The 24,969-nt window shown below is 44.6% G+C and overlaps 1 protein-coding gene across 1 annotated transcript; it reads left to right on the top strand.

Annotated features, from left to right (window-relative positions):
• Positions 1–1,110: 1,110 nt before the first annotated feature.
• Positions 1,111–4,548, top strand: RGS2 (regulator of G protein signaling 2). The gene is made up of 5 exons (XM_047755201.1): positions 1,111–1,361; positions 2,428–2,529; positions 2,630–2,691; positions 3,224–3,390; positions 3,674–4,548. The coding sequence occupies exons 1-5, from the start codon at positions 1,252–1,254 to the stop codon at positions 3,869–3,871; spliced, it is 639 nt and encodes a 212-aa protein (XP_047611157.1). The 5' UTR covers positions 1,111–1,251; the 3' UTR covers positions 3,872–4,548.
• Positions 4,549–24,969: the final 20,421 nt, after the last annotated feature.

The following is a 24,969-nucleotide window of genomic DNA, read 5'->3' as shown; positions in this document are numbered from 1 at the left end:
CCTGCTACTTCGATGCTTGGCAGGAAAACCCCTTGAACATTCCACTGCACAGATCTAATAAAATTGTTCGCTATCCGATCACACCGGGGTTGAGGTCATCTACTCGTCCTTACCAATCAAACCGTTTAAATCGTGCTACAGCAGGACAATTTCTGAAGAATTTAGCAAATTAAGCTCCTTCAAGCAAACTGTTAACCTAGCCTTCCCTCCACCCCCACCTCTCCTTTTTGCCAAGTAAATGTTCTGGTAAATTCTAGGCCGACTAAGAATGACTCATGAGGAAATCCTGCATCCTTGCATTCTTACACTAAAAGGACAGCTGCGAGGTCCTGGTGTTTCCCTCTACGTCCTCAGAAGGAGCTCTGTGACTTCCCCGTGTGTTCCCTAAGGACAAGCAGCCAAGGACTCCAGAGGAGGAGCACGCAACCCCAAGGACCGACCCAGCCTCGTGTGTGTTGGTGACTAAAACTGCACACCCAGGTAAAGCACTTCTTCTCCTGTTCCTTCCCTCCCAAACGTTCTCCAAGTTGTCCAGGGAAGCTGCAGAGCAGGTCACACCGCCCGCCCCTGCGCCATCCCCACTTCTCCCTTTCCTTCCGCCAATGAATTGGTGCCGCAAAGAGGAGCGGGTGAGCATCTCCCCCGCGGCCTCAGTTTACAGACCAAGAAAGGAGGCGCGGGGAGAGGATGTGCGCTCCAAAAAAAGAGGGAACACATGCCTCTTCAAAATCGAATTCAAAATCGAGCAACTGCACTCAGGTTCCCAGCAAGTAACCTTGACCTGCTGGGGACTCCCCCCTCCCTTTGGGGTCCGGAGCAAGTGCGCGTGGGGGAGGGGACGGAGGCGAGGAGGGGGAGGGGCGGGCGAGCGCCCCCCGGGGCCTGCAGCCAACCCGCCCCACGCCTCCCAAGCTCTCCCACCCCGCTGGCCGCCCCAAGCCGGCAGAGGCCTCCGGCGGCTGCCCGAAGGGAAACTCCTCGGCTCCCACAGCAGCCCCAGCGCCCCGCCGCGGGGGCTCGCCTGCGCGCGACGCTGCGGCCGCAGACGTCAGCGGCGCCCTCCCTTTCATACCCTTCGGCGGTGCCCGGGACTGCGCAGACTCCGCCCCAGGCCCGGAGCCAGCCGACCAATCGGCACCCGCTGAAGGCGGGCCCAGCGTCGTGAGGCACCGCCCACGAGCCTCCGACTCTTATAAATACCGCGGCGCGCGCCTGTCAGCAAAGAGCTGCCCCCCGGGAGCGTAGACGATAATGCAAAGTGCTATGTTCCTGACTGTCCATCACGACTGCGGACCCATGGACAAGAGCGCAGGCACCGGCCCCAAAAGCGAGGAGAAGCGGGAGAAGATGAAGCGGACCCTGTAAGTACGGCTTTCTTCTCTCCCCTCGCCACCCCCGCGGACCTAGCTGTCCCGGGCGGCTGCAAACGCGGTACATCCGCGCTTGGCTTCCACCCTGGAGCGGTGCCTCCATCTCTGCAGGGAAAAACATTGTGTAAAAGGTTAACTTGCTAGGTAGGGTTAAATCTGTGTGGTGGGTCCTTTGTGATGTAACCGAAGGACTCGAGGGTAGAGTCGAGGAACTGCAGAAAATTCGTGATGCAGAAGCGGTGGTAGATGAGCTGAGGAATCGCAGGTTGGGTTTTTATCTCCCTGCATCGAAAATGACAGCAGAGAATCCTGCAGCCCAGGCGCCTCCCCAGCATTCGTACGCTGCATTGTAAATTCTCATCAACTTACACAGCTGCTGGGATGGAAATATTTTTGCTAGCTCTGAATATATTATTTTAAAATCTTTTTTTTTTTTTTTCCAGTTGAACAACAGATCTCACCCACCCAGCACTAAGGAACAAATAATTGTTCTGCATCATCTGGTTAAAATGGGTGTTGTAGTTGCGATCACACACGCGCGCGCACACACACACACGCACACGCACCCCACCTCATTGTTCACAGCTTCTAGAGTGGTCCAGATCCTCCTGCTCTAAGGGTGGAAGGGAAATACCCATGGCTGGCTCCGGGCAGTTCCACTGTCCGTTTCATCAAGTGTGAAACGTCTCAGAATTGTAATTAACCTTGCAGAACTGCTGCTGCCTTTTGTGGGCCAGAAATAGCATCTGCCTTTTGAACTATGCCAGCTAAATTCATTAAATACCCTATAATTGTAGGTCATCCTACACATAGTTATAAAACCAGCAGTTATGTTCAGATGAGTAGATGAAATTGTTCCAGGCACAGGTGCTGGGTTTATATTTTAAAGGGGTGAGACTGACTTGAAGGAGGACTGTTTGGTCTTACTTCGTTGTCTGTAGCTACTGGGAGTGACTTTATTTGGTTTTAAAAAAAAAAAAAAAACTTTAGCTGCAGTGTGGCCATTTCAAGTGTTGGCACTTAGTAAAAGTCTTTTTTTTTTTTTTCCTTCTTTAAGATTAAAAGATTGGAAGACCCGTTTGAGCTACTTCTTGCAAAACTCCTCCTCTCCTGGGAAGCCCAAAACCGGCAAGAAAAGCAAACCGCAAACCTTCATCAAGTAAGTTGAAAATCTCAGTCCTTGCAAAGCTAGGCCGCCAGCTGCTGAACAGAAGGGGGAAACAGACAGGTGTGAGCTGACGTGTGACCGTCTCTTGCAGGCCTTCTCCTGAGGAAGCACAGCTGTGGGCAGAAGCATTTGATGAGCTGCTAGCCAGCAAATGTGAGTTAACCCCTTGAATTTGATCCCTTTCAAGGAGCCCAAGCATCTAGAAAGGAGGAGCATCCAGCCCCAGAGAGTTTGACTCTACTGTCTCCAGCAACTGAGGCCTGTTTCTTCCCCCACCGTTTCCCAGGGATTATCCCTGGAAACGCAGGGCTTATTCACTCCAGGTGGGACGCCAAATCAGCCCCAAACTGGAATGGCCCTTGGTGTAAGCTTGAGCCAGCTTTTCCATTGCATACAGTGTTCTCAAGAGGCTTAGTTCACACAGAGAACCAAAGCTCCCCGGTAAACAGTTGGGTCAACAGCAAAGCTGAGCACAGCAGGGCGCCACCTTAAGCATTGTGCAGGCTGGCATCTTCGTCTCTGAAGAGCTCAGTTCTAAAGCAGGAGTGAAATCTAGAAATCTTGCTTTCATCTAGAGATACGAAAACTAGGGGGCCAGGGGACAGGGAGGTCTAGGAGAAAAGCGAAGGGATTATGAGGCCCCTCAGTTCACGTCCTTCATGCTTCCTCTCCCCTGCCCCCCCAGATGGTCTTGCTGCATTCAGAGCTTTTTTGAAATCTGAATTCTGTGAAGAAAATATTGAATTCTGGCTGGCCTGTGAAGACTTCAAAAAAACCAAGTCACCCCAAAAGCTGTCCTCCAAAGCCAGGAAAATATACACTGACTTCATAGAAAAAGAAGCTCCAAAAGAGGTAAGGAGGGAAAAAAAAGCTCCTTGTTTCCGTATCTTTTGAACATTCTTAGCACCAGAGTGAGACGAAAGAATAGCAGAGTCCTCAAGCTAAAAGGAGGGGTAAATGTTTTCCCCTCTGGCTTTCAGCGAGATGAACGACCTTTCTACGGTGGCGGCTGCGGCACCTCTTCCGCCCCTTAGGGTCTTGGAGATCTCGCTTGTTCGTTTGCTTTCATATATCGCATAGACGTCAGTCTCCAGCTCTGAATATGCAGTAAACCGCTATTTTTGTTTCATTTCAGATAAACATAGACTTTCAAACCAAAACTCTCATTGCCCAAAACATACAAGAGGCTACAAGTGGCTGCTTTACAACTGCCCAGAAAAGGGTGTACAGCTTGATGGAGAACAACTCTTATCCCCGTTTCTTGGAGTCTGAATTCTACCAAGACTTGTGTAGGAAGCCGCCGCAGATCACCACAGAGCCCCATGCCACATGAGATGGAAAACGGGAGCCCCGCAACAAGGACACTGCTTTTTTTCTTTTTTTTTCCTAAGGGGAAAGGCTGTCACCTGCCGAAAAGACTGACCTTGAATTCAGCCTGGGTGTTGAGGAAACATCACTCAGAACTATTGATTCAGAGTTAGTGAGTCAGGAAGCCAGGAGCAGTCTAGGAGAAGCCGGCACTGGGACAGCTTCCAGAACTGATGGAGCACAGGGAGGCAGTGGCCAGGATGTGGCGTGTCTCACGCTGGGAAAGCAGGCACGCGAGACTGAAGGGTGACAGTGTAACGCTATGGCCCAAGAGCACTGAAAATCAATAGGTCTGGGATTATGTGGCCGTAGCTAGCTGGCTGTACATACTTCCCTAGCTCAGTCCTTGTCACCCCAGAGTGGTTTAGTGGTAGCTTTTAGTCCTAGGTGCCATGTTTACTCTGTACAGTGGTCTTGACGTTCTTACGACTACAGGTCCTCAGTACTGGCCCGTGTGACTCTAAACCTGAAACGGTCTGTGTTTAAATGGCCAGTTGCTGTGTGTCACAGGATGAGTGCTGTGGTGTAGAAAGCGACAATGTCCGTGAGGAGTGCCGTATCATTAAAAAAAAACTGTCCTGATGGCAGCTACACTTTGACATGGTCTTTGAAGACTTTTAATAAATTTATTTTGATAAATAACATTATTGAATATTTGGTCCAGATGTGGATTGGGGTTTGGGTTTGTTCGGGTTTTTTCGTTTTTTTGTAATTTAAATACGGCACATACAAGTTAAAATGTCTATTCTGTGGCAAAGAAAAGGTTTCCGTTGATGGGCCTGTTGAGTGAGACTCAACAGTCCTGGGAACTGAGAAATTAGAGTTTCAGGGAAGACATACTCCCATTTCTACAGGGCTTTTGCAGGTCTAAGGCGGTCCAATCACATCCTCGGAACCACCCTGGCATCAGGCGCTCTCATGCCGTCTTGTAAAAATCAAGCGTGTTACCCAAAGAACGATGGCTTTAAAGCATTTCATGAGTATTTGTTAAAATAAGGATCGGCTAAAAGTGAGAAAATGATGTAAGAGACAAAAAACCAATTTGTTGTGGTTGTTGTCTGCTGTCTTTTGAGGGCCACACCCACGGCATATGGAGGTTCCCAGGCTAGGGGTCGAATCGGAGCTGTAGCCACCGGCCTACGCCAGAGCCACGGCAACATGAGATCCAAGCCACGTCTGCAACCTACACCACAGCTCACGGCAACCAGATCCTTAACCCACTAAGCGAGGCCAGGGATCAAACCCGCAACCTTATGGTTCCTAGTTGGGTTTGTTTCCACTGCGCCACGACAGGAACTTCCCAAATCACCGAAATTATTCATGTAACTAAGTTTCTCAAACAAAGAAAACAGCCAAGGGAAAGCAGACCTGCCTTTGGGTTTCCAAGTTCCCCTACAAGGTTCTGGCCTGCGATTCCAAGATCTGTCCCTGAAATCGTGGACTTCCATGGTGGATCCATCAAAAGCAGAACCTCCCTAGTTCATTTGGCCTGGAACGAATCTGGTCATGTTACTGTAGCTGATGATGAAGGCGAGAAGCCCACTTTGGTGGCTTGGACTTAATCTAGCAGTGTGCTCTTCCCCTAGTTGAGAGAGACCTTGAATCTATTTTCCAAACTGGCTCTTTAGCAAAGGAATACCCTTCTCCAGCAGGCGGCATTTTCAACCTCCTTGATGACAGTTCTCATGTGGCAGAGGAGGGGTGAACCTCCTCTTGGAAACCCTGAGCCCACATAATGATTTCTCACAGCTCTGTGACCCTGGGAGAACCATCTTCCCCGGTTCCTCAGTTCACACCTGCGTCCCCCTGGTTCCCGGGAGGGAGTAAGGGGCTTCAGAAAGTGTAAAGCATTGGTGGGGGGCACCCCCGAAGCACATGGAAGTTCCTGGGCCAGGGATCAAATGGGTGCTAGAGCTGCAGCAACACTGGACCCTCAACCCACTGTGCCCGGCTGGGGGTCAAGCCTGCTCCACCGCAGACAATGTTGGATCCTTAACCTGCTGCACCACTACGTGAACGCCCGTCAAGCATTTTTTTAAATGCATGTATTCTGATGTGTCAGGGGAAAAATTGACCTCCCACAGTTTAAATACAATTTTCATTGTGCTTGCACTAATTTTCACCTTCAGCCAACTTTCTGAAACCAAGAGGCTCAAACTCCATGAGAGGAGATTTTCATTTGTTAACTCCTAGGTCACCAGCAGCCAAAACAACACATACCGGGTGTGCCATACACAGCGACAGAATAAAATTCCAAAGGGTCACTAAAAGAGAGATTTCTCTGGAAAATAAATGGGTCGGTTCTGCAGATGCCTTCCTTTGGAAACAGTTTGGGCCGACAGAGAAACCCAGGAGTCAGGCCATGTATCCAATTTGTCAAAAGTCCTATTTCTTTGACTTCAAGTCTCTCTCCTGCCTGCTTTCTGTCACCCCCCGATCAAAGATGCCACCTCTGCTCGGGCAACTGCCACGGCCTCCACCCACCTGCATGCATTCGCTTTCCCCACTACGGTGTGTCCCCTGCTTTTTAACTCCAGCAACCCTCTCAACACAGAAACCTGATCTTGCCTCCTGTTGCTTATAAACCCATGACAGGTTTCCCAAACAATCCGGACAAAGGCACGATCCCTCCTAGGGTCTAACACCTGCATGGTCTGAGCCCTTCTTCCATTCTTCCTTGTCTCCGCCACTGGGCTCTCTGCAGGCTCACCAGGCTACTGCCATTCCCCTGGTCCCACAGGCACATCACAGTCCCCTGCACCGAATGAAGCTTTAGCTCCTACGCATCATTCAGAAGTCGGCACAATTGTCACTTCCTCAGGGAAGCCTTCCAAGCCTTCCCTGACCTCCTCGCCCAGGTCAGATCCCCTTTCGACATTCTCATAGCACCAGCTTCTCTAATTTAGCATGCGTGGTGGAATTCTCATTAATTTGTAAGATAATTCGTAATTCTCTCTTCTCCCCCTGGACTGTGTCTTCACAGGACTTCATGTCTTTTTCGGCTCACTGCTGAACTCCAGCACCTTGCCTGGCACACACACCCTGCCTGGCACATCATGCCAGCTGCATTAAGTCACTGCCAAATGAATGAATGAATATTTAAAAACGCTTAAATTTTGATCAAGCAGAAAGTATCTGGCAAGGCACAAGGAACGAAGGACAAGGTTTTAAAAGCCCCATTTCCTCCCACATCTGAAAATATGCGCAGAGATTTTTTTCTTAGCAAAAAGAAATATCTCTTTCTCAGCATGATCTTTCCAACTTTTGACATTTACTGAAAGGAGCGCCAGGCTATAGTCACTAAAAGCAAGAGTTCTGACTTTTGCAGGGCTGCTCAGTCAGGTGGTATCTCCCAATGTTCTTCGTGGAGAACAAGCTGAAATAGATTTACGATTAGAAACCACACATGCCTCCACAAAGAAACATGACTTACTGTTCCCGTCCCTCGGAGTTCGTACACTTAGGATCCACAGTCCATTCATTTTGGGGACATGTCATTTGCCATATATTTCATCTGAGGAATTTTTTTTAAAGGATAGAAATGAATTTATTTGCAGAAAAGAAGCAGGCTCACAGACTTCGAAAAGCATGGTTACCAAAGGGACAGTAGGAGAGGGAGGGACTGCGGGGCTGGGACTGGCAAATGCACACGGAGGCCTGTGGCACGACTGGCCGACGGGGCCCTGCTGCAGTGCACAGGGAGCCGTATCCCGCAGTCTGTGGTGACCCGTGTGGGCAAAGGGTCTGAACGGGAACGGATGTTTCCAAGCGAATGACTGACTCACTCTGCAGAAATGACGACGACCCCTAAACCGACCCTATCTCCATCAAACAAAGGACTTTCTTAAAAGAAATGGTCACCCGTCGAGAAGGAAAGAAAGGGAAAGGCGGGAAGGTGCAAAATCACAGTCAAACCTCGCTTGATTTTTCTCAAAAATAGATTTCAGTAAGATCAGCCAGCCTAGTCCTCAAGCTCGTCACCGCCACGGTCCTCTCGACTGGACCTTCGTAGGTCAGATCCCGTGTCCTGCTTCTCATTTGTGCCCAAGACTCTCTTTGGCCATATTTGGACATGCGGAAGTTCCTGGGCCAGGGATCCAACCCGCGCCACAGCAGGGACCTGAGCCGCAGCAGCTGACGACGCCGGATTCACATACAGTATGTGAACTCTCTGCAATCTCCCAAATCAAGATAAACCCTGTCTCAGGCTAAAACTTCTCCAGCATGTGGCCTTTCTCTGCCCAGCCAATCTTATTTCTCACCACTGACTCCAAACATGCAATGCTGAATTTTCTTTTCATTTCTTCGTTTCTTTTGACTTTTTAGGGCCACACTCAAGGCGTTATAGAAGTTCCCAGGCTAGGGGTTGAATCAGCCCTGCGGCTGCCAGCCTACACCACAGCCACAGCCACGCAGGATCTGAGCCTCATCTGTGACCTACACCATAGCTCATGGCAACACCGGATCCTTAACCCACGGAATGAGGCCGCAGATCGAACCTGAGTCCTCCTGGATCCGAGTCCGGTTCCTGACCACTAAGCCACAAGGAGCTCCAACGGCAGATTTTCTCACTGTTTTCCTGAGAGATGTTATTTTTCTCCTGTTATTAGATCAAATTGTCCCCCTTGCTTAGAATCGCCCTTTCTTCCCTTCGATTTTCAAGGCTCAGATCAAGAGTCACTTTTATAAAATACTGCCAAGGCAATGTCAGTCTTCTCTTCCAACTAAATGGCGAATAACCGGACCATTTCGGTTTATGCTACCTACTCTTTGGATTAACTAGTAAAGTTCCAGACATGGAAGACATGCAGTGCCCCTGGCTCATGGATTAATTACTTAGCTCACTGACTGACTGATTAACTGAGTCACAAACTCCTCAGTTAAAAAAAAAAAATGCATGAAGAGATATAAAGGATTTCAGGCACGTTTGCTAAACTCATTTGCAAAACAATCTTTTTTCAGGAGTCAACATAGCCTTTTTATTTTTGCCTTTACATTTTTTCCTTGCAAATTTAGAAGAAGAACAAAAAACAACTAGCAACTATGTGGATCTTGGATAAGATCCTAACATTAGGTTTTCTCAAATCCCACATTCATCAGATATTTATATAGTTTAAAAAGCACACTGACCTATATGGAAACTCCCCCTAAGTGAGGCTGCATGTTTATTTAGCTGTTGTATATCTTAGACATGCACAGACGTCACACCAAGTCAAAATAAAGAAAAAGAGAAATGGGCCAAAAAGGAGCGTAAGAAGAAACTATGTGCTGCTGGCTGCTTTGGGATAAGAAGGGAACAGATTTTTTTTTTTTTTAATGCATTTGCAACTTTCAGTCTCATAGACTTACCCCCACTTCCAGCCCAGGCTCTCCGTCTTTAGCTTCAGAATGCAACCACAGCTAATCTAGGCTGGGTGCATTTTTCAACTACAATATTGAAAGAACTAAAAAAACCATGCGGTTTATGTGAGCCATGGTGCAGTCTGAGGAAGACCAGACATAAAGCTTTGGTTTGAAAAGCAGGTGGTACTTAGTAGACCATTGCCCTGTTTATAATACAAAAACGGGGAAGTTTACAGTATTAAATCCCCATTTGGCACAAAGCTGTGCCTTTGCACAGAGAGTGCTTTCTTACAGAAGTGGCCCCTGAGCACGGCAACCCAGATGTCAGGACTTTTAAGTTCTACCTCTCCCTAATTTCTTCTACTTCTGTTTTCAGATTCCAGAATTCTCCAAAGCCTTCTACAAAAGTGCTAGTAAAGTTGACTAGCATTTTAGGAGTGGCTGTGAACACGAATTTCACTTGGTCTTAGCCAAAAGGCTGAGAAGCGACTGCTAACACTCATTTCAGAGGGAAAAAAAATGTAATAACCCATCCGCTATGGAAAGTGCTATTAGTAAAGTATCTCTGAGATAGTTTTTAATCCAGAAAAATGTAGAAAGAACCTACAAACAGCACTGAACACAAAATCCCTAAAGTAGCGCTGTCCAATAAAAAGATAATACCCACTACATGTCATTTTAAGTCTTATAACCAAATGAAAATATGTAGACAAATAAAATTAATTTATCCTACATTACCCAGAATATTCAGAATATTATCATTTCAGCATGTGATCCAGATAGTTCATTATAAAAGAGAGATTTTATATCCTTTTTTCTTATTAAGTCCTCAAAATCTGGTGTCAGTTTTACGCGTATAGCACATCCAAATCACAGCAGCCACATTCCAAGGGCTTACAGCCACATGTGGCCAGTGGCTTCTCACTGGCAAACGTAACTGTCAGGGCCGAGTCTGAGGTGAGAGATTACAAACCAGAGTCAACTGGAGTTCCTGTTGTGGCGCAGTGGTTAACGAATCCGACTAGGAACCATGAGGTTGCGGGTTCGATCCCTGCCCTTGCTCAGTGGGTTAACGATCCGGCGTTGCCGTGAACTGTGGTGTAGGTCGCAGATATGGCTCGGATCCCGTGTTGCTGTGGCTCTGGCGTAGGCCAGTGGCTGCAGCTCCGATTCGACCCCTAGCCTGGGAACCTCCACATGCCGCAGGAGCAGCCCAAGAAATGGCAAAAAGACAAAAAAACAAACAAACCAGAGTCAATTTACCCCTTGTCTCATTTCTTCCCGATCCCCAGAATACATTGCATAGCCAGCGGCCCTCAAAATTCTTTACCACCTTTGCTGCTTTTCATTAGGAAAACCGCCTTCTGTTTGCTGCATAAAAGCAGTCAAGCTAGATGGCCTGAGGTGAACCCCCACCTCCATCTCTTACTGGTTGTATGACAACCGTGGACAGAGCATGAAAACTCTTCATCTCTCTTGCTGTCGCTCATGTACAAAACAACACATGAATAGATCCCCTTACAGGCTTCTTGGCTCTTTTAAATCTTTTTCCAAAAAAATGGGTTGATACCTGTCAAACACTTATGAGAGGGCTAGCGAATGATGTTTAATAGCAACATTATTTCTTTAAGAGTTAGCTGTTAATACTACTTTGCATAGTTTTTCAGACATGATGGAGATGAGTAAATATCACTGGCTGGAAGACCCCTAGGAAAATCCTGACTTGAAAGAACCACTTCTCAAGGGAACGGACTCCTTTGCACATCTGAATTAGAATGAGGATTCAGATCAGAATGCAGCTTTCCCTTATTCAACAGTACTTAGCCAGGTGCTCAACTAAGCATCAAACAAGATGCTGTCTCTGCTGCAGTGCATCTCCACTCTATTTTTCTTGCTTACATCCGTCCTTAGGATGATGTTTGTCTGCAAGCAGCCGAACACCCCCATCATTTTGGCTTTTGCAAAAATATAGACATTCGAAGACAGGGTTACAACCCCAGTCATCGTGCAATCCAAACTCCCCCTGTGATCCGGCAGTGTTCCTCTCAGCCTTCCTCTAGCTTCAGTTCTGTCCGCAGACTGGCTTCTGCCAGGGTCACAGAATGACTGCCACTAGTGAGGGGAGTGATGGAGACAAAAAGGTAGCTCCGCCAGCTACAGGGAAAACGGTGTCTACTGGGGGCAACCTGTAGTGGTCCAGAGAAGAAACCATGCACTGATCGGCTTAAGGCTGGGTGTTCTAAGCATATTTAGCAAAGGGATGGAATCATCACCCCGATCCAACACCACTCTTTGGTCTAGGAGGGGAGCGTGTGGAGGGCTGAGGTGGGTGGCTGAAGGAAAAGAGGGTTGTGTTTGTTTGTTTGATTTTGCTTTTTAGGTCCGCACTCACAGCATATGGAGGTTCCCAGGCTAGGGGTCAAATCGGAGCTGCAGCTGCCCGCCTACACCATAGCCACAGCAATGCCAGATCCAAGCCATATCGGCGACCTACACCACAGCTCACTGCAACGCCAAACCCTTAACCTGCTGAGCAAGGCCAGGGATCGAAACTTCATCCTCATGGATGCTAGTCAGATTCGTTAACCACAGAGCCATGACAGGAACTCCAAAATTAGGTTTTGTTAGTAAGGAGGAACTGAAACTGTGTGGCTAGTCAACAGTGTCTATCACACACTGCTAAAAAGGAATTTAGATTCCTGCGATTGTCCTAAAGTCACTGAAGACTCAAAAGGTAGCTGGGGAGAAATGAAATTTAGGACATGCATGATTTTTATCCTAACTGCATGGTCTGCTGTGTTTATCAGTTCAGCCTTGTCTGAAAAGTGTTAAATGAACAAATACATTTAAGACAAGGAATAGATTTAGAAATATGATTGCAGCTCTACTTCTTACAACATAATTTCCTAGTCTATTGCCTGTTCTCTTGGAATTAGTTTTTCCTTTCCAACTCGCCCTTACATATGGGAGTCAGATTATTTTTCATGAACACCAACTTGCCCATATACCATCTTTCATTCAAACAATTTCAGTGCTTTCCTATGTCCAAAGGAGCATAGAAAGAGCACTGGAGGAGTTCTCTTGTGACAGAGAGGGTTAAGGATCCAGTGTTGTCACTGCAGTGACGGAGGTTCTACCCCTGGCCTGGAAACATCCATATGCTGTAGGTGAGACCAAAACAAAAAAAAAAAAGCCTAGATCGGAGTTCCCACCGTGGCTCAGTAGAAACGAATCTGACTAGTACCCATCAAGTTGCAGATTCAATCCCTGGCCTCCCACAGTGGGTTAAGGATCCAGCGTTACTGTGAGCTGTGGTGTAGGCTGCAGACGCAGCTCGCATGTGGTGTTGCTGTGGCTGTGGTGTAGGCCAGCGGCTGCAGCTCCAGTTCAACCCCTAGCTGCAAGTATGGCCCTAAAAAGACAAAAAACTAAAAAAAAAAAAAAAAACTATTAAAAGAAGTACTAATTCAGAAAGACTTATGTAAGTCATTTAAAAAAAAAAACTAAGAAAAAGAAAGAGCACTAAATAGGAAGTCAGATTAAGATTAAGAATAAGATTTCTAGTCATTTAGCTACCTAGTTACCCCATCACCAGAAAATAAATAAATAAATAAACGAGGAGGTCCCGCTGTGGCACAACAGGATTGGCAGCATGTACGTAGTGCCAGAATATAGGTTCGATCCCTAGCCTAAACAGTGGTTTAAGAATCCATCATTGCCACAGCTGAGGCCAAGGTCACAACTGCGGTTTGGATCTGATCCCTGGCCCGGGCACTCCATCATATGCCATGGGACTGCCAAAAAAGAAGGAATGAATGAATGAACAACTAACCCTTCACCTCTGGACACCTCTGCCACTTCATCTTTAAGGGATCTGACTGGATCTCAAAAATCTCTTCCAGCTCCAAAGGCCTGCTTGGCTTTGGACACTTCCTGCACTTTGCCCCTCCTGCAACCACTTTAACTTTCCCTCCCAACAACCTGACATCGAATCACTGCCTTAATCCCTCTGCTCTCCCCTTGTCCCCATGAACAAAGCCACCATCATTTCACTCATGCTCACCTGTCGGAGTAGGCTCCCTCCTCCACGTACGCTGTGCCCATGCCATAGATGCTTCAAGACCTAGCCCACATCCCATGGCACACAGTTTATTCATCTCTGCATCTAATTTCTCATCCAGCCAATAAGCACTGAGAACCCACTCTGTGCCAAGCACCACAGACACCACGCTGAAGAAGACAGACAGGTTTCCTGCCCCTGGATCTTACATTCCCCTGGGGTCAACATACAACGAACAAGTAAACAAGATAATTCCAGATTATGACAAATGCTTACCAAAAAATAATGATGGACGCGGTGAGACAGGGAAGAGCCTGGGTGGTGTGGGAAGATGCATTTTAGCTGTGCAGTGTTGTCAGATGCTCTCTGACTGGGTACTGACCAACAGATTAACTGAATGAAAGCCTCGTTCGACTTTGCAATTACAAATCCTCTTTGAATAAAACGGACCTAGAACTTATGGTAGCTAAGCTTTCTATTAATTCCAAATGTTTACGCATAAGAAAAAGAATCTTTTCATCAACATGTTACATTCGGTTTTTTTAAAGATCTAAAAAATAAAACCCCCTTGACGTATTTCTCAAATCACTAAAGATACCAGGTTTCATCAAATTTTTTGCTACTGTTACTTTGATACCCCAGGCAAATGTTTCTAGAGATACCAGGTTTCTTCAAATTTTTTGCTACTGTTACTTTGATACCCCAGGCAAATGTTTCTAGAGAGTTTTGACCTTTTGGCGATTTTTTTAATAGTTCACTTCTGCAGGTAGCACCCTGCTTCTTTTCCTGGTACCCTATCATGTTACTGACTTTATCACTCACTTTATTCACTGAGGAAAAAACCCACCACTCTATACACCTTTTTGGGGCAGGCGGGAGCTGCACACATGGCATGTGGAGGTTCCCAGGCTAGGGGTCAAATCCAAGCTGCAGCTGCAGGCCTACGCCATAGCCACAGCAACTTGGGATCCGAGCCACATCTGCAACCTACATCACAGCTCATGGCAATGCTGGATATTTAACCCACAGAGCGAGGCCAGAGATCGAACCTGCATCGTCATGCATACGAGTCAGAATCGTTTCCACTGAGCCACAATGGGAACGCCTATATACACTTCTTATGAAAGTTAGAAACCTCAGCCATTCACATTACTGAGTTACTAAATGCCAGAGATTCTCCTCACAGCTCTGCTCCTTAAATTTACAACCTGAAGACATCAATAAAACTGGAAAATAAAATGAAATAGGAGAGAAAAAAAATGTACCTGAAAACAACCAACAACAAAAGTATTCTAAGTAATTCCAAGGGAATACTGTGTCTCAAATTTTTTTTTAATCTGGAGAAAGCCATAATTGAAAAAGATACATGCACCCCACTGTTCACTGCAGCTCTATTTACAACATTCAAGACATGGAAGCCACCTAAATGTCCATCAGCAGAGGAATGGCTAAAGAAGATGTGGTACAGGCAATGGAATATTACTCAGCCATAAATTACTGGCCAATGGGGATCTGCTATACAGCACAGGAGAGTCTACCCAGTATTTTGTGATGATCTGTATGGGAAAAGAATCTGAAAAAGAACAGATGTGTGCATATGTATAACTAAATTACTTTGTTGTACAGCAGAAATGATCACACCACTGTGAAACAACTATACATCAATAAAACTTTAAAAAATATGTGGTGCTTACATGCAACGGAATACTACTCAGCCATAAAAAAGAACAAAATAATGCCATTTGCCGCAATATGGATAGACCTAGAGATGATCATACTAAGTGAAGTAAGTCAGAGAAAGGCAAATATCATGTGAGATCATTAATAAGTTGAATCTAATAAAAATGATATAAAAGAACTTATTCACAAAACAGAAACAGACTCAAAGATTTCAAAAGCAAACTGATAATGACCAAAGGGGAGACACTGGGGGGAGGGCTAAATTAGGAGGTTGGGATTCACCTATATAAACTATTACATATATAAAATAGACAGATAACAAGAACCTACTTACAGAACAGGGAAATCCACTCAATACTGTATAATAATCTATACGGGGAAGGAATCGGAAAAGGAATGGGTATGCATACATATGGATAATTGATTCACTTTGCTGTACACCTGAAACTAACACAACATCGTAAGTCAACTGTATGCCATAAAATTTCAAAAAAACATTTTTTTACACAAAAACAGTGTACCTTGGGGCAGGTCCTCACCCTCTCTCCCCTGGATTCCTGACTACAGCTTTTCCTGGAAGTTCTCCCATCTCCTGACTGGACACTCTGAGTTCATACTAAGAATGGAGTGGAAAGATGGTGGAGAAGAAAGAACCATTAGACTCTAGCTGTTATCTGGATTCCACCATTGTAAGGGCTCAGGCTCTGCCCTGGTACCCCCCCCCCCCCCCCAGACTGGTCTCCTGCTTGCACTTTGTATCAAGCTCATCCATGGTTTTGAGAAGTCTGAGAAACACGGCCTGCACTGTACCTACCACTGGGCCGGCCCTGGTAGGCCTTCGTGTTTGTCGACACCCCTTCCCTCCTAAAACTCAAGCTAGATCCCTTCACCTCTCCACCCAGGAAAGCCTGTTCACACCCCATGTTGCTTATACATTCAGCTGCCCGTCTTCTAGCAGGCTCTTCTCATCCTGGCTCCATTACTTCTCCAGCTTGCTTTCAGTTTCCTAAAGGATTCTCCTCACTGTCTCCAGGGCCCCTGGGCCTCCTACCAATCGGATACCTCAACCTTCCCAGAGAGCTTGAGCTTCTCCTGGGCTCCAGGCCCAGGCCTGGCATGTACTGTTTCCTTGCCTAAAATGCCCTTCTTTCCTCCTCTGATTGAGATTTCCTTACTCCTTCTCCAAATCCCTGATAAAATTTCAGTTTCTTTAAAATCTCACTGACACACTCCGGGCAGGGCGAACTCTTCCTTCTTCTGATCTCCCACGTTACTTTGTTCACACCTCCATACCGAATTTTTACTGAGATAATATCTATCCCCAAACATTATTGTTTTCTCCTCTGTCCTCACTGGTAGGGACACTCACTTCCCTGTCAATCAGAAGCCTTCACACTGCTTGGCAAGACGTAGGATTGTTCCCCCGGAAGAAAGAGTACCCTCTTTACCACTTAGGTTTTGAGGTGGTTTTTTGGTAAGCCTGCCTTACTTTCTCTTGCTTTCATGAGACAGAAACTAAAAGTAAGTCTAAGGGTGAAAAGTGGTCTTGATTTCCACTTCATTCATTCCTGAAGGACATTTGCACTGGCTATAGAATTTGAGGTTGAAAGTTCTTTTCTTTAAGAACTTGGAAAATGATATCCCTTTTAGCCTCCATAGTTTCTTATAAATCTGCCATCATTCAAACTGTTTTCCCCGTATAGATAAGGTCATTTCTCTTGGTACTCAGCAAGATTTTTTTTGCTTTTCTTTTTAGGGCCGCACCTGCAGCATACAGAAGTTCCCAGGCTAGGGGTCAAATCAGAGCTGCAGCTGCCAGCCACAGCCATGGCGGCAGCAACACAGGATCCTTAACCCACTGAGCGAGGTCAGAGATCAAACCCGCATCCTCAAGGATACTAGTCAGATTTGTAATGCAATGAGCCACAATGGGAACTCCCCTTTCCCCTCCCCCTTTTTTATTGAATTATATTAATTGCAATATTACATTAGTTTCAGGTATACAACATAGGATAGTTTTACACACTATCGAATAATACCACGATAAGAACAATTACCATCTGTCACTAAACAAAGTTGTTAGAATATTATTGACCATACTCTCCATGTGTGCATTACATCCCCACGACTTATTTATTTTGTAAACGGAAGTCTGGGAGTTCCCGTCTTGGTGCAGTGGAAACGAATCCGCCTAGGAACCATGAGGTTGCAGATTCCATCCCTGGCCTCGCTCAGTGGGTTAAGGATCTGGCATTGCCTGAGTGTAGGCCAAAAGCTACAGCTTCAATTCGACCCCTAGCCTGGGAACCTCCATATGCCACAGGTGTGGCCCTAAAAAGGACAAAAGATTTATTAAAAAAAAATGAAAGTTTGCACCTTTTAATCCCCTTCACCTGTTTCATCTGTCCCTCCCCATCCCTACCTGGGAACCAACCACCAGCTTGTTCTCTGAGTCTGTTTCTGTTTTTATTCCTTTGTTTTTTAGTTTCCACATATAAGTGAAATACAGTACTTCTCTTTCTCTGACTTATTTCATTTAGCATAAAGTCCATTCATGTTATGGCAAATGGCAAGGTTCATTTTTAATGGCTAAATAATATTCCATTCTGCGTATACAGACCTCATCTTCTTTATCCATTCATCTATCAATGGACACTTAGGTTGTTTCCACATCTTGGCTATTAATAATGTTGCAGTGAACACTGGCGTGCATGTATCTTCTTGAACTGTTTTCTTTTTCTTTGGATAAATACCACAAAGTGAAATAGCTGGATCACATGGTAGTTCTATTTTTACTTTTTTCAAGAAATCCCCATTTAGTTTTAGAAATTTGGCTTTGATTTTTTTTACTTTTTTTTTTTTGTCTTATTTCTGTGGCTAGAAATTCCAGTACTATGTTGAGTACAAGCAGTAATAGGGGGCATCCTTTTCTTGGTCCAGATTTTAGCAGGAAGGCTTTCAGCTTTTCTCCATGGAATATTATATTGTCTGTGGGTTTGTCACAGTGGCACCTGACACTTTGTTAAGAGTTTTTATCATGCATGAATATTGGATTTTGTCGAATGCTTTTTCTGCATCCATTGAGATGATCATGTGGTTTTGGTCTTTTCTTTTGTTAACAGGGTGCATCACCTTGACTGACTTGCTGTGTTGAACCATTCTTGTAAACTTGGGATGAATCCCACTTGATCATGGTGCGTGATCTTTTTGATGTGGGTCTTTTGGATTTGATTTGCTAAAATTTTGTTGAGAATTTTTGCATCTATACTCAGACTTTGATATATTTTGAGGTGGATTTCTACAGATTAACCCATGTGTATATGTGTGTGGTCCACTCAGCCTCTTGAAAATGTAGGTTTAGCTCTCTTGCCAAATTAGGAAATTTTCAACCATTTCCTTTCAGTCACCTTTTCTCCTTTCAAGGTTCTGATGACACAGATGTTGACTTTCTTGTTATAATCTCACAAATACCTGTTGCTCTGTTTACTTTTTAAAAAATTTGTTCTTTATTGATCTGTAGTTGATTACAATGTTGTGTTAGTTTCAGGTGTAGGGCACATTTTTTTTTTCCCTCAGCCTCTTTTCTCTCTTTTTTTTTCATATTGGGTAATTCCTATCTTTTTTTTTTTTTTTTTTTTGGCTACCCTCCAGCATATGGAAGTTCCTGGGCCAGGGATCAGATCTGAGCCACAGCTGCAACCTACGCATAGCTGTTACAACACCAAATCCTTAACCCACTATGCCAAGGATCGAACCTGCGTCCTGGCACTGCAGGGATGCCTTCAATCCCATCGCACCACAGGGGAACCCCAGGTAATCTTATCTTCAAGTTCAATGCATTGTCTCCTCTGTCTCATACATTTTGTTCTTGGGCCCACCCTTTGAGTGTTTTTATTTAGTTTCTTATATTTTACAGTTCTAATTTTTCCATTTGGTTCTTTTTTTATATCCTCTATTCGTTTGCTGAAAATTTTTATTTCTCAAGTGTTTTAAGTGGGCTCCTAAGTGTTTACTCAAGTGTTTTTAGAAAGGCTGCTTCAGAATCTTTGTCGGCTCATTTTGACATCTCTGTCTTCTCATTGTTGGCATCTACTGATAGTCTTCTCTCACTCATGTCGAGAGTTTCCTGGTTCTTTGCAAGACAAATAATTTTGTATTAAAATATGGACATTCTGAGTATTTTGAAATCAGACCCTGGGTCTTATTTAAACCTTCTCTGTTAGTTAGCTTCACATCTCCCTGCTCCGATAGGAGAAAGTAGATACTGCCTTATTATTTGCAGGTAGATTAGAAGTCCAAGTTTCCCACGTGGCCTCTGTTGACACCTGAGGGGGAGAGATGCTCATTCTTACTATGGGACATGGGGTGGGGCTTAAGCCCTCCACTGGATCGCCAATGATACTTCGCTGACTCAGGGCCTGACAAAGGTGGAGGACTACACTTACCATTCAGCTTTTGCTGACATGGGCATGAGTAGAGCCATAGGGGGGAAAATTTTTTTTTGTAGTGTTTGGCCAAACTAAGTACTTATTGTTGAAAAGTTTTCTGTCTTGCTAGGCTTCCCCTTTCTTGGTCCTTTGACTAAAGAAATAAGGCTTTTGTTGAGATTTTTCTGTCTGCACACCTTGACATTTCTGGGTTACCAGCTTTTTCAGCTCCAAATCCGGGAGATGAGGCAAAAAGACAACCTAGGAAACTCATCATCATATTATTCCTTGGGCCCTTTAGTATCCAGCAGGTCTTCCTACTTCTTTCCACTTTTTAGACTATTTTTTTGTGTGTTTCGTATATAATACGTAGGGATTTTAATCGTATCGAATGGGAGGACTAGGGGAAAGAACAGCTATTTCATCTTCCAAGAAGTGGAAGTCTCCTCTATTATTTTTTAAAAACATCTTAATGACTACGTTTCAATATAATTGGTCTCCTCTGCAATCCATATGTTTTATTTGTTCCTTTATAAACAATCTTCCAAGAATCACCAGGCAACCACAGAGGTCTACAGCACAGAACCACCACTTGAGAAAAATTAAAAAAAAAAAAAAAAAACACTTGAAGGAAGCAGCACAGAATTAATTCCAAGATGATGCAACTGGCCCAGCTCCCTTCTTTAAAGCACACACTGGCTCTTCTAACTTCTATGCATCCTCTCCAACGCCACCCTGGGTTACACGGAGAAGGGGAACTACAGCTAGTACCAGGACAATTTCACGGAGAGGAGCAGGGAGCTATTCATCACCAAGCAAGGGTGTGGCTTAGCAGGTGACCTGAGCCTTCGGACCTTTCTTAAAACTCTAAAGAACACTGCCTGTCATCCTGGGAAAAGTGATCACAGCCCTTCTTCCCATCACTTTGGGTGGGGGTTTTCCATTCGCCGAGATAGTCCCTTTTTAATTGTGCCCCTTGGGAAATCCCCTCTTCAGTGACCTCGTGTACTTACAGGCATGTCTCCCACCTGGAAAGGGGTGACCGTCGTGGCCCCCCTGATGGCAGACAGAGAAGCAGAAAAAGACGACACACAAGACTTGAGAGGACAGATCAACCACTATCACGTTCTATGCAATGTGTATCTATCCTTTCCTTAGACTGTGAATTCCTCAAAAGAAATTATATATATAACACACACGTATGTAACATATATTATATTTTATATATTTACAAGTTTAATTACCAGTGCTTATCACAGGTGGAGTGGAGGCATAGGACAGATACCTACTCGGTGTGGCTAAATGAACATATAAGCAAATCTATCTCATAGAGAAATGGCATATATTAGAATTTACCAAAAGACCTCGGGCTGTATGTTTTTGTCTTAGTTGGAAAAACATTCTTGGACTATTTAAGACAAATATTAGTCATGTCTTGGGTTTCATTCCTAATTTCTTATCCATCCACCATAACTCACTCAAATGTGGACAATAAAATGTATGCATCCAAATTGACAGAACATTGTAAAAATCAACTACAATAGAAGAAATAAAAATCTTCTAAAAAAGTCAAAAAATGTAGGTCTGCTTCATCCATTTCACAGACCATCCGGCACGGATGTCGTGCATGCTGCTACCTCATAAATATGCCAACAAATGGCTCAAGGTTTCACGGTCCAGTCACAGCAATGCCATTCCCCTCCTCCACCTCCCCACCCTGACCCCAAGGGGCAAGGTGAACACATCCTGGGGTGGCATTCTGAATTGCACTGCCCTAGAAACAAGTTTGACTCAAATAAACTCAAGTGACCTGCCAATGACTGATGGAAGTACCTTTAGTTAACTAGAGTCTGGAAACACAAAAGATAAATATTGAGTGTGGGCAGTATCATAAATCCTCACCCCAGGGAGCACTCCTCAACAGCAAACTTTTCTTGAAAGCTAATGACAATATAAAGAAGACATTTGCATGTCTCCATGTTAAACAGCTACACAACCAAGTCCAAGAAATGAATATTACCCAGGAGTTGAAAGGAAATGACTAAGAAAGAGTTGGGAAATGGCTCACAGCATCAGAATGACAGTTGTAAACTAGGTGACATTCCTGCCCTCCTTTCTGGGCAGGACAAACAGGACAGCCTATGACCTGCCATGAAAGACAGACTCAGGTTGGTCTTACTAAGGCCCATGACAAAGGAATCTTGGCAGTGAATGTGACAGCTAATACTGTGAGGGGGGCCACTGACGACAATAATTAGTGAATAATCCTCCTGGAACTCTTCATCGGTGCGGTGGGAACCACTGGGGAATGAATAGATCCAGATCTCAGAAAGAACACCTTCTTCCTAAGCCAGACAGATAAAGAAATTAAAAGAGTGTCTTTTTAAAGGCAGATCTATTGATCCTTACCTTAAGTAGAAAAGATGTGTTGTTTGAATTGACAAATATCTGACGTAAATAAAAAGTTTTGATGAAACAAATAAAAGACATTTGAGATGTACAAGTATAGCGCTTACAAAATATGGCTATTTATTTTGGAATTGGTGATGTTTTCAAACTGTCCCACCTTATTATTATAAAATCAGCGTTGTGGAGGTATAACTTTCATAAAACCACCACAGACCTCACATCAAATAAGTTGCCTACACTGGTGAGACTTCCAAGTGGATTAACTTCTTCTTCACACAGACTGAGTTTCTGTGTGTGTCCATGTGTGTGTTCATCCTGAGTCAGACGAAGCTGTGGGGGCAGTGGGGGGACAGCTACTAAAATCTCCTCTACAAGCATTGCCTAGAAGAATAAGATGAAAACTTGAGTTGCCCATTAGACTGGTGACTAGATGGAACAGAAAATAGGAACAGAGAAGTTACATAAACCTACAAGGGCCAGAATCTCTCTTCTCCTATAAGACTCTGGAGAATTCTGAGTCACACAGTAACTGACCTCTTTACTGTATCACAAGATTTCTACACGATACAGTTCCCTTTACCCCTGATTCGATTTTCATACTTTCCCATTTCAAGTACTCCTCCTGGTTATGCTCAGCTTACAGTGGATAATCTCGTTAATCACTCATTTAATGCAGAAAAGGCTTAATGACACCTGTTAAGAGGCGACGTGCTAGAAATAAGTGGGAAAAAAATGGTGTTACCTGTATGTGTAGTGTTTTCTACAATAAACAGTTTAGGGGTATACCATAAGTAATTATGCTACCAATGCTAAAGTATTATGGACAATAAATACTAGCAATTATGCTGATGCCCAACAGCAATTCAGTCATTCTGTTTTAATTGAGAAATTGCTTTTGACTCCTTATCTTTCCTCTAGCCAGAGCTTCTAGTATCCTTGCCAAAAGGAGAAAGTACCAAACCTGCTCTCCCAAGGGCCATAGCTCCAAAAGGGAGAAAAGTTTACTCCTTTGGAAACCATCAACCCAGGAAAGGAGACAGCCTTGTCATGAAAAATACATACATACATACATACATATATAAGTAAGCTCCAACTTCAAAACAGGTCTAGAACTTGCATACATTTTGACTTTTAGGTGTTGGGGGTTTTTTGTTTCTTTTTTTTAGGGCTGCAGCTGTGACATATGGAAGGTCCCAGGCTAGGGGTCAAATCGGTGCTGCAGCTGCCAGCCTGTGCTACAGTCACAGCAACACTGGTTCAGAGCTGCACTTGCAAACTACACCACAGCTTGTGACAATGCTGGATCCTTAACCCGCTGAGTGAGCCCAGGGAACGTACCCGCATCCTCACAGATGCCATGTCAGGTTCTTAACCTGCTGAGCCCCAACAGGAACTCCTAACTATTTTAATTAAACATTTATATTTGGGAGGGAAAATGGCTCATGAACTCAGATGTTTCTTTTTTTTTTAATTTCTTTATATATATATATATATTTTTTTTTCTCCTGCACAGCATGGGTCTTTATAGACCCTAAAAGAACCCAAAAGCCAAGCAGTTCTTGACAATGCAGCCCCTCGTCTTGGGCTATTTATACTGCTAATAAGGCTTTAGAACTATGATACCTCACGGTTTACAAAGCCCTTCCCAGTCATGTGATGCTTACAATAAGACAGTGGTATATAAAACAGGGCTTTTAATAGACAGAGGAACTAATCCAATTCCCTTATTTCATAAGAAAGGAAGAAGCGGGGAGGTGAAATGACTTGCCACTGTCACTCTGCTCGTCTGGAATAGAACTAAGATGAGACTTCAGAGGCAAGCCATTTCCCTCTACACCGGCTGCCTCAACTAGATTAGCCCATATTTTCAGGACTCCAAGCTGAGGCCTTATGAGTTTAGGTGACTTTTCATTTATTTTATTTCATTTTATTTGATTTCATTTGATTTCATTTCATTTTATTGTCTTTTTAGGGCAGCACCATTGGCATATAGAAGTTTCCAGGCTAGGGGTCGAATCAGAGCTGCAGCTGCCAGCCCACACCACAGCTGCAGCAACACAGGATCTGAGCCATGTCTGGGACTCACACCAGCGCTCATAGCAACGTCGGATCCTTAACCCACTGAGCAAGGCCAGCGATTGAGCCTGTGTCCTCATGGCTGCTAGTCAGATCTGTTTCCCCTGAGCCACAACGGGACTCCCTAGGTGACTTTTTAAAGGTTAAACGGCAAATCAGGGCCAGAGTCAAAAGCAAACTCACTTGCCAAGTCTGTCTCTTTTCCTCAGCCGGTGCAGAAGTTTGATTTACAATGGAAGACGGTGGACATAACATTTACAAAAAGAAGGATGGATTTTTCTTTAAACTTAATCATGAAACTACTTTCAACCATCGGAGAAGTCATTTTCATGGAGGACGTAGACACATGGTTTTTTTTTTCCTCCAGGCAATTGAAAATGCACATTTGGAACCAGATGGACAAGTCAGCACTGAAGACCAGGACCTTGGCGTCCTCATTGTGTCCCTACAAGGTAATGCATGAGAACAAGTTAGGTCCCCCAAGAAGGTAACAGACAAGGCCATGCATCTGTTAGAAGCCATCGGCATTGGAGAGACGTAGAGACCCATCTGAGAGGCATTAAACAGAGACAGCAGCTTAGACGAGAGAGAATGCTAGTCTATAAGCTAAGGGAAAAAAGGTTTGAAAAAGAAGTTTGGGGAGCTCAGCAGAAGGGAACACAACTAGTATCCATGAGGATGCTGGTTCGATCCCTGACCTCGCCCATGGTGTTCAGGATCCAGCATGGCCATGAGCTGTGGTATAAGTCACAGAAGCGGCTGGGGATCCCAAGCTGCTGTGGCTGTGGTGTAGGCCAGCAGCTACAGCTCCGATTCGACCCCTAGAATGGCAACTTCCATATGCCAAGGATGCAGCCCTGAAAAGACCAAAAAAAGAAAAAAAAAAGAAAGAAAAAGAAAAAATAAGTTTAGGTCAAACAGTTCAAAATCCTAAGGAAACACTGGATAAGACTTAAGAGGCCACTGGATCTCGGTTATTTATCTAGTTAAATATTTTGTTTTTTTTCTGTTTTTATTAAAGTATAATTGATTTACAATGTTGTGCCAATTTCTGCTGTAGAGCAAAGG

Source organism: Phacochoerus africanus, chromosome 12, assembly GCF_016906955.1.
Source record: "Phacochoerus africanus isolate WHEZ1 chromosome 12, ROS_Pafr_v1, whole genome shotgun sequence".
Taxonomy (NCBI): domain Eukaryota; kingdom Metazoa; phylum Chordata; class Mammalia; order Artiodactyla; family Suidae; genus Phacochoerus; species Phacochoerus africanus.
The sequence above is the reverse complement of the archived record's forward strand: the minus strand, read 5'-3'. Positions and strand labels throughout refer to the sequence as shown.